Raw genomic sequence first — 17377 nt, forward strand, 5'->3', positions numbered from 1 at the left:
CTGGCAGGATTGAAAGTGCCTTTTCATTTGGGTGTCTGGAACAGTACCAGCCCCATGCAGAAATACTAACAGAGAGCATGGCTGGGCTGAGCTCCATCCCTCCCGCAGGTGCTATCTGTAGGTTGACAGGGTAGTAGCAGTCCTGACCCTGCAGCTGCTTGAGCAATGCAACCTGCATTTCCTAGCCCACAGTTCTCCCACCATTGCCACTGGCCAGTGCCAGGCTCCCCGGGCTGTGGAAAGTGGCCCTGTACATTTCAGTCAGAAAGGGCTGGGCCTCGGAGTGGGCTTTATCCCCTTGGTGAGTCAGCATGGCAGCTTAGCGTGCTGGAGCGAGCAGTCCAGGCCCTAACTGCACAGCCTGGGCCAGCCCTTACCAAGACCCCAGGGTAACAAGCTCTGTGTCTCCGGTGAGCCAGGAGCTGCAGGGGGGAGTGTCTCCAGCATCCTGAAGGGAGGAAGCCTTTTGTGTTCACTAACGTGAGTCCTGTGGCCTCTGCATCAGAGAACAGTCCCAGCCTGGCTGCTGTCTCCTGGGGCACTGCTGAAATGCAGTGCAGACACACAGGGCCTGACTCGTCCCTTCCTGGGGCCTTGAGGCCATTTACACCAGTGCAGAGTAGTGCAAAGCACCACCTTTCTGATTGGGGACTGTTTTACACCCACTTAGTACAAATCTAAGGGCAGGTCTTCACTACCTGCCGGATTGGCGGGTAGTGATCGATCTATAGGGGGTCGATTTATCGCATCTAGTGTAGACGCAATAAAATTGATCCCCAATCATGCTCCCCGTCAACTACGGAACCCCAGCTCGCGAGAGGCGGAAGCGGAGTCGACGGGGGAGTGGCAGCGGTCGACTCGCCGCCATCCTCACGGACAGGTAAGTCGACCTAAGATACACCGACTTCAGCTACGCTATTTGCGTAGCTGAAGTTGCGTATCTTAGGTCAACCCCCCGCACTAGTGTAGACCTGGGCTAAGTGGAATGACACACCAGGGAGAGGCAGGGGGTACCAGGCCCACACACTGAGTCAACAGTGTGCTCTTGTTGCCAAGAAGGCTAACGGCATTTTGGGCTGTATAAGTAGGGGCATTGCCAGCAGATCAAGGGACGTGATCGTTCCCCTTTATTCGACATTGGTGAGGCCTCATCTGGAATACTGTGTCCAGTTTTGGGCCCCACACTACAAGAAGGATGTGGAAAAATTGGAAAGAGTCCAGCGGAGGGCAACAAAAATGATTAGGGGTCTGGAGCACATGACTTATGAGGAGAGGCTGAGGGAACTGGGATTGTTTAGTCTCCAGAAGAGAAGAATGAGGGGGGATTTGATAGCAGCCTTCAACTACCTGAAGGGGGGTTCCAAAGAGGATGGAGCTCGGCTGTTCTCAGTGGTGGCAGATGACAGAACAAGGAGCAATGGTCTCAAGTTGCAGTGGGGGAGGTCCAGGTTGGATATCAGGAAAATCTATTTCACTAGGAGGGTGGTGAAACACTGGAATGCGTTACCTAGGGAGGTGGTGGAGTCTCCTTCCTTGGAGGTTTTTAAGGCCCGGCTTGACAAAGCCCTGGCTGGGATGATTTAGCTGGGAATTGGTCCTGCTTTGAGCAGGGGGTTGGACTAGATGACCTCTTGAGGTCCCTTCCAACTCTGATATTCTATGATTCTATGATTCTATGGTACCCTCATCCCCATCACCAGGCATGCTCATTCTCCCAACCCTCCTGACCACTGCCTGGCACTTCAGGCAGAGGCATAAAACCAACCAGCCAACCAAGCAAATGCCAACCAAGTAGCTGGGCACTAAGGCAGTGGGGGTGCCTCCCAAGCCCTGACTGATTCCTTACCCCAGCTGTCCCCTGGCTGCGCAAAGAAGGGAACTGGACTCTGCTTCGAGCAAGTGAGGTGAAGGGATGGTAGAAAGAGACTGGGCATGCTGAGGCTTTCCAGCTCAGGCTGATGGAAGCTGTGCTTTCTTCTTGGACCTTAGCCAGAGGGTAGGATTTGGGTTGTGATGCCTAACATATGTAGAGGGGAGGCTGACTGCACAGGGGGGTGACTGAAAATGTTAGCCTCTTACCAAGGCAACTTAATGGGAGACATTTCTGGGAGGAGTTGACAGCTTCCTTTCTCCTCTTAGACCTGGTGAGGAGAATATATGCGCTGCTGGTTGAGGCTGCTTTCAGTGAAAACAATATGGGCTAACTTAGGTTCTGTTATGGCTCTTAACTTTATATTGGTAATTTCCTGCCGGACTCATATCTAAGTACTGCACTATATGTATCAATGTCCTTATCAATCTGTGCTGTACACACAAGTGCGATACAAGACGTGCTTCTCTTGTGACCTACCTTTTATTGCCTCTTTCACAGCTGAGTCAACAGGAATAATATTCTTCTCCACCAGCTCCAAAGGACCTGGTCTGAGAGCAATTTTTTCATTGAGATCATCTGCAAGTCGGGCTCTTTTCAGCTTCATCTGAGTAGCTTGAATGGACCCCTCTGCAGCTGAGTCTAAAAGGCCAAAATTGAAAGCATTAGTTCCAGGTCCTGCTGAACCTGTGCTCTAGATACAAAATGCTCAGTGATAACGAGATTCCCCTTCCGGGATCACAGTCAAAACAAAGCACGTTTCAGGTTAGAGCAGTAAATGGAGAGAGATCAGTTCCAGTATTCTGAGCCTGGAACGCTGGCTGTTAGACTAATCCCTAGACATAGGACTGTGTGTGGGATGGATTGTGGATCTCCACATGGTTCTCAATGGTTCCCAGGTCAGAATTCTCAGTTATCAAGTAAAAGATTTCCCCTCCCCTAGATTCCAGCTGTGCAAACTCAGCCTGGGACCCTAGAGTTATGCTGGGTTCTGTCTGATCAATAAACAGTCTTCAATGAAACTTAGTTAAAAATTGTGTGGGTGATGCAGGAGCAGAATAGACTCCAGCTCCTCTTACCGAGCTGGACTGGCTCTGCCAGCTAAAGGGAACAGACTCTAGCTCTTTGGATCCTGAAATATTAGAGAGTGTGTAGAAAGAACCATAAAAATGATTCAAAGGCTGGAGAGAATCATGCTGTACAGGGAGAGATGTACAGAGCTCAGTCTGTTCAGATATAAGATTGAAAGTAACTTGATTACAGTGGAGAAGTACCTTTGTGGGTACTATGAAAATGCTGGACACTAAAGGGCTCTTATTCTAGCAGAGAAAAGTGAAACAGCCAGAAACGGCTGAAGTTTTAGCCAGACAAACTCAAACTGGAAACAAGGCACAAATTGTTAACAGGGAGCGTGATTAACCATAGGAACAAAATCCCAAATGGAAGTGGTGGATTCTCCATCGCTTGCTGTCTTCAAATCCAGACTGGATGCCTTTCTGGAAGGCACAAATTTTGCTTTAGTCTAACACAAGTTGTTGGCTTAATACAGGAGTAACAGGGTAAAATGTAATGGCCTGTGTTATGCAGGAGGTCAGAGTAGATGATATAATGGTCCCTTCTGGCCTTAAACTCTATGAAACAACGACTCTTCGAGTCCTCTCCCAGAGCGGGATGGGCTACAAGCCCCTTACATAGTCTGATTGCCATCAAGATCTGGGGCAAAGTAACCCTAAAAGTGCATCTTGCAGAGAAACAGGAAAGCAACAGAGGATTTGTGGCCACAAGAGAGATGAAGGGTTGGAAAAATCTACAAATATGTGAGGAACAGCTCATCCAGCCTTACCTTGTAAAATGTGCATATTGACCAGGTCTGATTGCTCAGGCCTGCTTCTGATCTTGTGCTTTAGGTAATCCTCAGTCTGCAGAACAGAAATACAGAGAATGTTAGATCACCAGCTCCAGCTAGTAAATTACACAGTGCTGGCTCTTTCTGCTCAGCTATTGGAATTGTTCGTGTTTTCGTAGGAAGAGGGAATAACTGCTTTTCTCCACTGAGTGAGCTGTTAAGTGGTACCTTATTCATCCAAGTACTAGCCAACACTCGGACAAGAGATGCCCAATGAGACAAAATGATGCTCTTAGAATCAATGTTGATAATTCAGCAGATGGCCCTTGTAAGGTATGTCCTTTTAAGCCTCCAGAGAACTGTACTTCAAGACCCCCAGCACTGCTGGTGCCCAAGCTGTGAAGTCTGCTGAAGCCCTGTTCACCGAGTGTAAGGACTATTCACCAGTGTGTGCCTGGAACTGCCCCCACAAGACAGCACAGCATGTTTCCTTTGGGGTTGGTACTGAATCAACACCCCAGCATGGTGGGAGAGGATGCTATGCTGCTGGAAATGCCAGCTTTTGGATGAGATGTAAAACTAGGAGCCTGACCCTCTGTACCGATTCTCTGACACTGTTTGTAAGAGAGAGGTCTATTGGCTATTCCAGTGCTGATAATGACACTCTGCCACAGTTTCCAGGGTACTCTGCACTTCCTGATGTAAGCTGCTAGGTCCTATTGCTCTGCATGTAACTGGTGAATTCCACTTTGTGAATGGCCCTGGCTGGCAAAGTCATGCTCTCATCTTAGATACAAAGGTGATAAATGCCTTAGAAAGAGATAGACGAGGTAGGTGAGGCAACATCTTTTATTGGAGCAACTCCTACTTCACCTACCTTGTCTCTCTCTCATATCTTGGGATCAACATGGCTACAACAACACTTAGAAATAGATATATAGATAGATACTGATATACAGCGAGACCTTCCCTGAGGACAGCACTTAGTATACAACATCTTGGCTCAAGTGACAAATTAGTATTATTATTGGAATGCCCAGAAAATTCCAGATCCTTTCTAACTAGAGAAGAAATGTCTGCCAAATGAGCTATCAATATAAAGGCAAATGGAAAGGTTACAGCAAATGCACAGGCATATTAGCAAATACACATCTACTCACACATATGCTTAATTGTATTATTACAGTAGGAAATATAAATTATACTCAAGTTACCCCTTCAGCTTGTCATTGTCATTCAATTGACCTTCAGATGTAGCCAATAGAATTCTATCTGACAATCAGTTAATGGCCATTCCACTACTCAACAGAGTTTACCAACTACAAATATCTGGATATCAATGAAAGAAACTTAGAAGCAAAAGCAGGCGAGCTAAAATGTCCAGCATTGCAAGAGGATTGTGATGTAAGTGGCATTTCTGTTTAACAGGGTGGAAAGACAATAATCAATGGGATACTGTAATACCTGGTTATAAACTATACAGGAAGGAATGATTAGGTCAGAGAGATGGGGGAGTCCCACTATCTGAAAGATTCCATGGAACCTAGTGAGATACCAGTTCTAAATAGAGAGGACTACACAGTTGAATCTGTAGAGATCCAAGTCCCAAATGATAGGAATACAAATATATGAGTGAAATGATACTCCCAGTCTCCAGTTAAAGAAAATGCTATTGAATGAACAGTGCTGAGGAAGACAAAAGTAAAAACTACACCTACAAAAGGAGTTATAATGGATATCTCTTAGTACCTGCATAAAAACTGATCAAATGTCACTTCAGGCCAGATTTTCAAAGGTATTTAGGTGCCTAAAGATGCAGATAGGTGCCAGGTGGGATTGTCAAAAGCAGCTAAGCAAGTTAGATGCCTAGCTCCCTTTGAAGTCAAGGACAGTTAGACACCTACTCTCTTTTGAAATTCCTACTAGGAGCTTATCGGCATCTTTGGACATCTAAATATTTTTGAAAATCTGGCCTTTCAGGTCCACGGGTAGAGAAGCAACTTAGTGAGAGAACACAAGAGGAGAGACTATGCTAAACTGAGTCCTAAGTAACATAGAGGTAAGTTCCAGAAGAAGCCATGGTTGAGTTGCCGAGTGATAGTGACTATAATATAATTAAATTCACCACCATTGAGGGAAGATTAGAAACAGTCTAAAAGGCAGAAATCAGTCCAGAGGAAGAAAGAGTCAATTTGCAATATAGCAAAAGGTAAACAGCGAGATGCCACAAAGTTCTGTGCTAGGATGGTGTTATTTCAGGTACTGATTAGTACTCTGAAAAAGGGCAGGGGGGGAGCAGTGAGGTGGAAAAAGCTTCAGATGGCACAATGTTATTTAGGTCAGTTAAGATTAGAGTAGGCTGTGAGGAACTTCAGAAGGACTTAACCATGCTGGGTGACTGGGTAGCAAGAATGCAGATGAAATTCAGTGTTGACAAAGACAGTGTAATGCACATTGGAAAGAAGAATTTACGCCGATCCTACACCCTACTAGGTTCTAAATCAGGGGTCGGCAACCTTTCAGAATTGGTGTGCCGAGTCTTCATTTATCAGAGGGGTAGCCGTGTTAGTCTGAATCTGTAAAAAGCAACAGAGGGTCCTGTGGCACCTTTGAGACTAACAGAAGTACTGGGAGCATAAGCTTTCGTGGGTAAGAACCTCACTTCTTCAGATGCACTTCTTCTTCTTGCATCTGAAGAAGTGAGGTTCTTACCCACGAAAGCTTATGCTCCCAGTACTTCTGTTAGTCTCAAAGGTGCCACAGGACCCTCTGTTGAGTCTTCATTTATTCACTCTAATTTAAGGTTTTGCGTGCCAGTAATACATTTTAACATTTTTAGAAGGTCTCTTTCTATAAGTCTATAATATGTAACTAAACTATTGTTGTATGTAAATTAAATAAGGTTTTTAAAATGTTTAATAAGCTTAATTTAAAATTAAATCAAAATGCAGAGCCCCCTGGACCAGTGGCCAGGACCCGGGCAGTGTGAGTGCCACTGAAAATCAGCTCACGTGCCGCCTTTGGCACGCATACCAGAGGTTGCCTACCCCTGTTCTAAATTAATTGTGACCACTCAGAGAAAACATCTCGGTGTCACTGTGGGCAGCTTAATGATATTTTCTCAGTGTGCAGAGACGGTCAAAAAACCCAATCATAACATTAAAAAGCATAAGAAATGGGATGGAGAAAACACTGAACAGAATTATGCAGTTCTATAAATACATGGTAGGTCCTCTCCTGGAATCACGTATTAAATTCTGGTCACTACATCTAACAACATATCTAGCAGAAAGAGAGATGTTCAGAGACAGGCAATGAGAATGATGAGAGGTATGGAAAGACTTTCTTATCAGGTGAGAGTGAAAAGAACAGGACAGTTTAGTTTAGAGGGGAGATAAAAAGAGGTCATATGAGCTAGTGAGTGGTATAGAGAGTGAATGATGTCTCATAACTCAAGAACAAGGGGAGGCCAGTAAATTCAAAACTAATAAAAGGAAATGTTTTTCTACATAATGCATCGCTAACCTGTGGAACGCTCTGCAACAAGATATTATGACAGATATGGCAAATTCTTGCAATATCCTTGAAAAATCTTATTGAATTAAGTTTAAGTATCTTGGAGTTCATTGTATTAAAAATTCAAAGTTTATGTATTATTGTGGAATTGTATGTAACGCCTCTAGAGGGGAGACATGGCCACTGTAAACCCTGGGAAGTGTTATGAGCTTCAAAGGACTATCTGAAACAATGTGCCAGACAAGAATGAACTTTCAGGACAAGCAAAGTCAACTGTATTTCCCAGGAAATCTCTAGGGGGAGATGAATGCAAATGTACCACCCCCCCCCCAGTTATGCAAAAATCCAGCCTTTTGAAGTTATGCCCTGTGGAAAGAATCATTATCTGCTGATTTCCTGTTCCTGGAATTTAAGGCTCAAAGGCCAAAGCTATGTAATGGAAAGATGCACAGATTCATAGGTGTGCTTGTTCTGGGCTAACAGCTGTTTTGAACTAATAACCACAGAAAACGCTTGTTGGTGTTTGAACTACTGACTCCTACCAGAGTCCTTGTTGGAGTGGGAGTGATCTCTGATAAACTTCCTAGCATGTGTGTAGGTTTTTTGTATTGTTTGTAATCTGTTTTCTCTATACTGCTTTCACCTTAGGAAGAAATGTGTGTTTAGAAAGGGCTGTATGGTGACTTTTAACCGGGGCAATTATGCTGTTTATAGCCTCTGAGAAAGGAAAGCAAAGCTGGCCTGCCTAGGCCACCTGACTTGCTGGGGAACTCATGATGAAGGCAGGGAACTGTGCAGTTGGAACCCCCCAGTTAGGAGGGAGAGAGATGTGGGTCTCTGCCCGGGAGAAGTGACAGCTGTGGAGCTGGGAGCCTAAAAGTAGGTGCCTGTGGTGGGCCACAAAGGAGCAATACAGGTGCAGATATTGCTGACTGCAAGAGCTTCCAAAAGAGGATTCCAAAATGGATGAGGCATTATATGAGTAATGAGAACACCCAGTTACATTACATTGGAGAAGTGTAACTGTGGTACCCACATAATAACATAGTACTTCAAAGACCTGACTAATCATATTACCTCCCCATGATTTCTCCCATGCTACCTGTGATACATGGAGGAATCCCTTAGTCAAATTTTATAAAGCCATCACCAAATCCCTCCTCAAAACTTACCTCTTCCATAATGCATGCAGTAAACTGCAAGCTGATCACAGCTAGATAGGTGCCGATTGAGTTTACTGCTCCTGACTGGCTAAGAATTTGGAACATCCTATTAGTTTTGCTATTCTGTCTCCCCCATTCCCCACTCTGTGATTTGTGTTAACCTCCTGTTATGCCTTCATGCTTCAGAGCACAAACTGTTTGACGTTAGGAAGAAACGTCCCCTGTGTAATTTATTCCAGAATTGTCCTTCCTCTGAAGCATCTAATACTGGCCACTGTGAAAGAAAACATATCAGACTAGATGGGTGGCAGATCCGATCCTGTACAGCATTCCTATGAATCCATGTTTCTCTGGTGCCTTGATTTGTTTAAGTGGTGTCACTGTGTCACTATACACTGAGTGTATAGTTCTGTGAGATCTTGTGCTCTGAAAGACCTTTGGAATAACGTATCTGGAGGTGGTGGATTAATTTAATTTAATTAATTTCATATTATAGGCTACCAAACAGCCATCAGATAGATTCCTGACTCAAGCGAGACTTGAATCACTAACCTAGAGGTTTGTCAACAACCCCTTGGACCATCTAGTCCACTGTGCATTAACTTTAACATTTATTGTAGTTCTGGCTCCCCTCAGGCCTTCCTGGTTCTAAGTAAGAAGTGACCCGGGACACAAAGGCAGGAGATGCTGTTATCGTGATGTTTCTAGAATCAGTGGAAGCAGAAAATATTGGGACACACAAAAGAACCCATTATTATTAGATTTCTAGACCAAGTTTGTAGAGAATGGAAATTGGAGAAGATTCAGGTAAGCAACCAAAATGTCATTGGCTGCTTATCTGAAAGCACCCAACAATCCTTCTGAAATTCACTGGTTACTGCCCTAAACAAAGGGCACCCCTATAAACAGAAGTATATTTTTGTCCTGCATTGTGCTCTTTAGCATGCTTTGAGAACAAAGACATTTTTGGGCATCCCACTCATAATCCTTCCCTCTTCCCCCAGGCAAGCAGCCAATGAAAGTCTTTGAAGGGCGAGACAGAGAGACATTAATGTATACTTGAACAATAAAATATACGACACTTCAAGGATACTTTAAATTGCTTGAAATTTCCTAAACATGCACATTTTTCATAGGGGTGTTTTGTTTCTTACATTAGTCATTTATGATTCTAGGAGACAAATGGCAAGTACCTAGAATATGTTAGTTCACAAGAACACTCCCAAATGTTTCAAGTTAACTCCTTCACCTAAAGTGCCTGTACAACTAACTGAAAACAAATCTCTCATAGAGTAACTGAATGAATTACTATATTCTGTTACACATCAGCCAGAGCCAACCATGTAAAACAAGGTATTTTCCTCTTAATGTAGCCATGCTACTATTATTGCTCTGTATGAAGCATGAACCAACTATTAATGAATATGATATGGGAAAAGAAATGAGGATGAAGAAAAACATACTCAAAGACCAAATGAAAAAATTGGGATGGTTTTGGATTAGTTTATCTTGGATTGATGCAATGGAATCAATGCAATGTACTTGATATATCAGCGGTTTGTTGTCTATTGTCAGCATTGGAGGGTATCTTATTCCTTGCTGTATGTATTTTTCTAACCTGTTGTCTTGGATTGTGTGCTTTCTGAACTGGGCCCCAGGCAAACAGGAGAGCTATGTGAACCTTGGAGACCCTCTTAGGGTATGTTTACACTTCGAGCTGGGGGTGTGATTGTCAGGTGGAGGAGACACACACACACTAGCTCTGATTGAGCTAGCATGCTAAAAATAGTGTAGTCATGGCAACATGCGTGGTGGGAGGGGCTACCCACCCAGAGTTCATGCCCATGGTCTCGGGTGGCATGGCTAGCCCCTCCCATGGCTCACGCCGCCACTGCTGCACTCTATTTTTAGTACACTACCTTGTTCTGAGCTAGTGCAAGTATGTCTTCTTGAGCTGCGACTCACCCCCTGCTCCAGATGTGGACATACCCTAGGTTTAGCTGGGGGTGGCCAGTGTGTAATGTAGGGGGCTTGGAAAGCTGACATGGTTCCCCAAAAGGCTATCTAGTCACAGGCATTTTCAGACATTTCTGGAAATGGCCACTTATCTTATCTCTGCCATTAGCAGTATTGAGAGGTGCCTGAGTTGGGCTAGATAGCTGGTGCCAGCATGAGCAGAGCACATTCCGGGGAGGTACTTAGCTCCCTGAGAGGCTTTGCAATATCCCAGCGGACCCCGGGGCATGCTGCAAAGCCAAAGGTCAGAGTTTTGCTATGTGATGACAAGTATGACTTGCTTGGGGACTACTCACTGCAGACGACAAAGGGCATTTAAATTCCTCCCTGGACACTTGTTTAGGGCTCCATTCTGTGAGTTCAGTGGCTGAATCAGAAGCCAGGAGGGCTGCTCATCTACTGGAAGGCATGAACCTGCCCCATAGATCACTGTCAGATCTTGTACGAATGCAGGATTCTGATCCCCTTCCTCAGGTGTAAGAGTCTTCCTTATCTGCCCCATGCATCTTCCTCTACCTCTCAGAGTTCTCTGAGTCCCCCCGTGGACTTCTGTGCTTTACTCCACAGATCTCTGTGATCCACTCCACCAAGCTCTCCTCTCCCCAGGAGATCTCTGTGATCCACTCCACAGAGCTCTCCTCCACCCTGGAATCTCTGTGATCCATCCCACAGAGCTCTCCTCTCCCCAGGAGATCTCTGTGATCCACTCCACTGAGCTCTCCTCCACCAAGGGGATCTCTGTGCTTTACTCCACAGATCTCTGTGATCCACCCCCCCAGCCCCCCCCCCCCTGGATCATTGTAATCCACCCCACAGAGCTCTACTCCACCCAGGAGATCTCTGTGCTTTACTCCACAGATCTCTGTGATCCACTCCACAGAGCTCCCCCCCGTGGATCTCTGTGATCCACCCCACAAAGCTCTACTCCACCCAGGGGATCTATGCGCTTTACAGATTTCTGTGATCAACCACACCGAGCTCTCCTCCCTCCAGGAGATCTCTGTGATCCACCCCACTGAACTCTCCTCCACCCTGGGGATCTCTGTGGCCCACCCCACAGAGCTCTCCTGCATCTTGGGGATCTCTGTTATTCACCCCACAGAGCTGTCCTGCACGTTGTGGATCTCTATGATCCACCCAACTGAGCTCTCCTCCACCCTGGGGATCTCTATGATCCACCCCACTAAGCTCTCCTCCACTCTGGGATCTCTGGGATCCATCCCACAGAGCTCTCCTGCATATTGGGGATCTCTGTGATCCACCCCAGAGAGCTCTTCTCCCCACTGGGATCTCTGTGATCTACCCCACAGAGCTCTCCTGTACCCTGGGGATCACTATGATTCAGGGCTGCCAACTCTTTGGGTTTACCCTGCAGGTGTTTTGGGGGGCTCCTGAGGTCCTTTCCCGTTGCCCCATTCCTGCGGTGAACTGCTCCATGAGAGGTGCTGCTTCTGATGGGCATCTTCCTCCCACAGCTCATGGAGCAGACAGAGTTCTTTGGGATGGGGGTGGAGATCCTCCCCAGCTCACTCTGGGTGAAGCTGGGTGCTCCTAGTTTGTGTGGGATCATTGCAGGGCCAAAATTCATGCTACAGCCAGCTCTGAAGGGGGTCCACTACTAGGGCTGCCAACTTTCTAATTGTAAAAACCGAACACCCTTGTCCCGCCCCTTCCCCGAGGCCCTGCCCCTGCTCAGTCCATCCCCCCTCACACCCTTGCTTGGTCTCCCTCACTTTCACTGGGCTGGGGCAGGGGGATGGGGTGCAGGAGGGGGTGAGGGCTCTGGCTGGGGGTGTGGGCTCTGTGTTGGGGCCTAGGTTTGGTGTGTAGAAGGGGGCTCTGGGCAGGGGACAAAGGGTTCGGAGTGCAGGAGGTGGGGTGCAGGGTGTGGGCTCCGGGAGGGAGTTGGTGTGTGGGAGGGGGATCAGAGCTAGGGTAGGGGGTTGGGTTGCGGGGTCTGGGAGGGAGTTATGGTGCAGGAGGGGGTTCGGACCTGGGGCAGGTGTTCGGGGTTCAGGGTGCGGGCTCTGGCTGGGTGGCGCTTACCTCAGGCAGCTCCCAGAAGTGGTTGGATTGTCCGGCTCCTAGACAAAGGGGCCAGGGGGCTCTGTGCACTGCCTGTACCCATAGACGTCTCCCCCCCCCCCCCCCCCCCGCATCTCCCATTGGCTGCGATTTCCGGCCACTGTGAGCTGTGGAGTTAGCACTTGGGGCAGGGCACTGGGGCAGTGCGTAGAGACGCCATGGCAGCCTGTGCGCCTAAGGGCCGGACATGCCACCTGCTGCCGGTAGCCGCGTGGAGCCAGGGAGCATACCTTAGCCCCGCTGTGCTGCCAACCGCACTTTTAGAGGCCAGGGTCCATTTTCGACTGGGCATTCCAGTCAAGAATCGGATGCCTGGCAACCCTGTCCAGTACCCCTTCCATAGCTGCCACTCCATCCTGCTCTGTCCCCTCCCTAGCTGGACATGATAGCTGGTTGCCTCACTTGAATTCTCCCTCCACAGTTTCACCATAGTATGCTGGACCCCACATTTATTTGCCAGACATATTTCCCTGCTTGTCTCCTAAATCTTCTACCCATCCCATATGCTCTCTCTGCCCCCCCACATCCCTTGCACCCACGGCTGTCCCCCCTTGCCTTCCAACCCTATCAATGTGCCTCATACCCCTGCTATCCCCCACAATCCCCTCATTCTCTTGCTTCCCACATCTCTCCCACCCGCTTGGTGTGTCTTATGCTTTTCACATTTTCCTACACATCCCTCAGCCTGCCTCCTGCCCCCACATTCCCCTGCCCCCTCAGCCTGCCTCCCGCCCCCACAGTCCCCTGTTCCCCCAGCCTGCCTCCTGCAGGGGTGGGCAAACTACAGCCCGGGGGCCACATCCGGCCCTTCAGACGTTTTAATCCGGCCCTTGAGCTCTCACTGGGGAGCGGGGTCTGGGGCTTGCCCCGCTCCACGTGTGCCCTGGCTCTGCAAGTCTCCCAGAAGCAGCGATATACCCACTCCAGCTCCTACACATAGGGGCAGCCAGGGAGCTCCACACGCTGATCCTGCTCCAAGCGCTGCCCATGCAGCTCCCACTGGCTGGGGTTCCTGGCCAATGGGAGCTGCAGGGGCGGCACCTGCGGATGGGGCAGTGCGCAGAGCCTCCTGGCTGCGCCTCCACATAGGAGCCGGAGGGGGGATATGCCGCTGCTTCCAGGAGCTGCTTGAGGTAAGCGCTGCCCCGAGCCTGCACCTCTAACCCCCTCCTGTGCCCCAATCCCCTTCCCCAGCCTTGATCCCCCTCCTGCTCTCGAACCCCTCAGTCCCAGCCCAGAGCACCCTCCTACACTCCCAACCCCTCATCTCCAGCCCCACCCCAGAGCCCGCACCCCCAGCTGGAACCCTCAACCCCCCGCCCACACCTCAACCCCCTGCCCCAGTCCAGAGCCCCTTTCCACACCCTAAACTCCTCATTTCTGGCCCCACCCCAGAGCCCGCACCCCAACCCCCAACTTTGTGAGCATTCATGGCCCGCCATACAATTTCCATACTTAGATGTGGCCCTCGGGCCACAAAGTTTGCCCACCCCTGCACTGGTGTAAATACATTGATGGAAGTAACGGTCCAGGCAAGGCCTGATTCAATTTATGCAAATATCTGCAAATGAAAGGTAGACTGTTGGGTGTTTTGTCTGAAGTTCCACCCTGGGGATGCCTGTGATCTTCCTTAGGGATCTCTCTCTTCCACCCTGGAAGATCTCTATCATCAACATCTTGTTTCTCTCCACCCCCTGGATCTCTCCTACATTTAATATAGTCTGAACTCATTTTACATGGACAATATGCAGCTGAGGTCCACATTGCAGACAGGAAAGAAGACACTTCCTGTAAATGAAGCTGTGTTAATGTCTGTGGAAGCAGGATATTAGGCCCAACGATTATAATGTTGGTTTTATGCAAACTCCCTGTCTGAGTCTCCAGCAGCCTGCCCAGACATGGAGGATAATATACAAATTCATTCATTCACATGTGTGCAAGAAGTTACCTTGGCTCTCTCCAGGTTTTTCCTTTGTTCATGGAATGCAGATGGGCTTTTCAGTGCTGCAATAAGAAACACAGAGGCACAATCAGCACAAGGGAAGGAGCAAGCAGGCACCAGAATACTCAGCAATAGAATTTTAACAAGTGCTATAAAAATAGCAACACAAATGAGCCGATCTCTTTATTGAGCTAACTAAAAACTTAGGAAAGCTATGGGAAATCCCAGTTTCTCAACCAGGCTGTGGCAGGAGAGCAGAGGGGATGGAGAGCAAGGGGCGAGCAGAAGCCCAAGGCAGAGAGATGGTGCAGGCTGTGCAACTCAGCGCTCAATGGGACACTTCCTCTTCCAGGGGAGGCTCTTCCCTGGAGAGCTCTCAGTGGGTTACAGCACCAGGAGACCTCAGAACATAGTGGGGAGGAGAAAGCAAAGGGTCAGTGCCCAGAAGAGAGGAGACCTCATTAAAGGACTCTGTCAGCAGGTGGGCCTGCAAGTGGCTCAAACTGTGAGGCCAAGTCCAGGGGAACATGAAAAAACAAAGGGATCTCGTCATTCTTCACTTGGGTTGCAAGTGTATATTAATCACAGGGCTCAGAAGCTTTTGTTCTCTGCTCTCCTCCCCAGTTTCTCCACTCACTGCACACCAACCTCTTCTCTGTTCATTTACACAATCCCCTTCTCTGCAGCTCCCGCCTTCAAGCAGCCTTCCTGGCTCTCTGACACTCTTCTCCATCCCCCTGTGAAAGGTGCTGGGCAACTGAACTGTGGGTTTGGGGAGTGCTAAGTTACCACATGACCCAGCCTGGGAGCCAAAGTCAGCAGGCTGCCCTAGCACCACTTTCAAACACTCTTCCTGAAAGCATTTGGCTTTCCCCAGAGAGGGTTTCCAAGAGAAGGGCGTCTGTACAATTTTGTTCACCCTCTTCAGAATATTATATCATGCAGGGGAGGTCAGCCTGATTGGTGAGGGTCCCTGTGGCACACGCTAAGGCCCACAGCTCTCTAAGGATTACATACAGCTTGTGGGTTGAAAATCTGGGTCATTTCTGAGTTCCACTCTTTGTTATTCCTGGGTACTTCAAAATACCAATCGACAATAAGTCCTTTAGTATCATCTCAGTATCAGCTTCCGAGAGCTGAGTGTAAAGAGTCTGTTTCTGGTGCTGTTCAAAGCCTCTGAGGACAATATCTGGAACTTTATGTTAAAGCTCAACTATAACTTATTTCTATTTCTGGCTGAAAACCGTGGTTTCCAAAGTGCAGAAATAAAGGCTGTGAACAAAAGCAAGGCCACAGTTTGCTCCGCGTCACGTTATTCCCCATTTGCAGGGAGTAAATGAGAGCAGAGTTTGGTTCTGCATTTGAAATCTGTAGGAAAGACTCCATTTTTTTTGGATGTCCAGGGAATTTCTTCTCTGGCAAGAAAAGAAAAAAGACTCCAACATCTCCTTGGGTTCCTGCACTGAATGGAAGGGGCATTCTAAAGTGAGGAGTTCGGGGGTCTGTTTTGTTTGGCACCATTTATTTAGCTAACTTACTGCTCGATCCTTGACAGGAATAAAAAAAGGGGTTAGAAATTCATTTCGCACAGGGCTCAGAAACTAGCGGCCAGTCTACACTCCAGAAATGTGGGAGTAAATGGGGAGCTCAGGCAGAACAAATGAACGTGTAGGCGAAGGGAAAAGAGGCCAAAGGGAATTTTGGGTGGATTGGCTGGTGGAAGGGGATGGATCCAGTGAAAAAGTAGGATGGATCACACCAAAGTACAAAGGGCCAGGGAACCTTTTCTTGCTTCTAACATTTCAAGAGCAGACAGACAGACATGCTTGTATGATTGTGCCGTGCTTTGGTGAGCAGCCATGAGGATGGTGACAGCTGTTTTAGTCAAAAGCAAAATAAAATGAGTGCACAAAAAAAAATGAAGTAAGTAAGGGACGTTACTTTTGATAGCCCAGTTCACTACGAAGTCCTAGTGTTATGAGGTTTCTGTGGGCAGGAATTGACCAGGTCAAACTTCATTTCATGCTATTCATAATGAAAGTGTTGCAGAATTTAGTCATTTACCAAGATTTTGGAGGAATTATGTGGATGCTGCAGCTTGTATTAGTCTGCAAAACAAATAAAGGTATTGCTAGCATCGGTTCTTCAAACAACATATCAGGATAGATCTGTGATGGGATTCACTAGTTTGGAAGTACAGGTGGCTTTGCAGAAAATGGACAAAGCTGCTGCACTTGACATGCCAATTTTAGGACTAGTTTTTGCCTTTACGGCACAGCCCTGTGTTTGGGAGGATGAGGAGGAGCCTCTGTGTAGCCTGAGCCCAGGATGAATTAGGCCAGAATTCTACTGGGGATCCTGAGAATCAATCTCTGTAGCAGCAGCTGGTCCACCACCCAGTGCAGTGAATGGCTAGTTCCAGCCCAGCCCTCCCATTTTGGGTCAGCTAGCAGAGTCTGACTTGCAGATTGTGGCTGACCCCTGCGCAGAGTTGCTAGGGAAAGACTCCTTGCACACTCTTCCCTGGTTGGGCACATACCCACACAATCTGCCCCTTTGTGGATCATGAAATGTAGACAGTTAGCGATACTCCTGACTTTATGGCAAATGCTTCCCAGCAGTTTCACAGAGTGAATTTGCCCAGTAAACCAGGCATGAAACATTTTCATCAAGCCAATAAAATTGCATCCAGATGAGACGTTCAATAACATATCCTGTTGTTTTGGCCCTCCCATTCATTAACGGGGCAGGTTTGGCTCAGTTACTTTAGTATGAATCCAGAGTTTCTCCATTGACTTCACTGAGCCTGATTCTCTGCTTACTTTCACAAGTTCTACCCTGTGTGACTCCATTAGCTGAGCGAGGCTGAGATTGGAGTTTGTGCCATTCTCACCCAAGGCAGTCACCCATCTCTCCAGGGGGGAGGAGAGGGGCATGTC

The 17377-nt window shown here is 47.7% G+C and overlaps 1 protein-coding gene across 13 annotated transcripts in view; it reads right to left on the reverse strand.

Annotated features, from left to right (window-relative positions):
* Positions 1-17377, reverse strand: part of MYOCD (myocardin) — a 227057-nt gene that overhangs the window by 34290 nt on the left and 175390 nt on the right. For 8 of the 13 annotated variants that reach the window (XM_034789818.1, XM_034789817.1, XM_034789815.1 and 5 more), the window contains exons 3-5: positions 14445-14500; positions 3714-3789; positions 2351-2512 (exon numbers count right to left, since the gene is read on the reverse strand). In XM_034789818.1, coding sequence (XP_034645709.1) covers positions 2351-2512; positions 3714-3789; positions 14445-14500 — 294 coding nt within the window. The other 5 variants (XM_034789821.1, XM_034789820.1, XM_034789822.1 and 2 more) reach the window with 5 other exon arrangements.

Source organism: Trachemys scripta, chromosome 14 (genome assembly GCF_013100865.1).
Source record: "Trachemys scripta elegans isolate TJP31775 chromosome 14, CAS_Tse_1.0, whole genome shotgun sequence".
Classification (NCBI taxonomy): Eukaryota; Metazoa; Chordata; order Testudines; family Emydidae; genus Trachemys; species Trachemys scripta.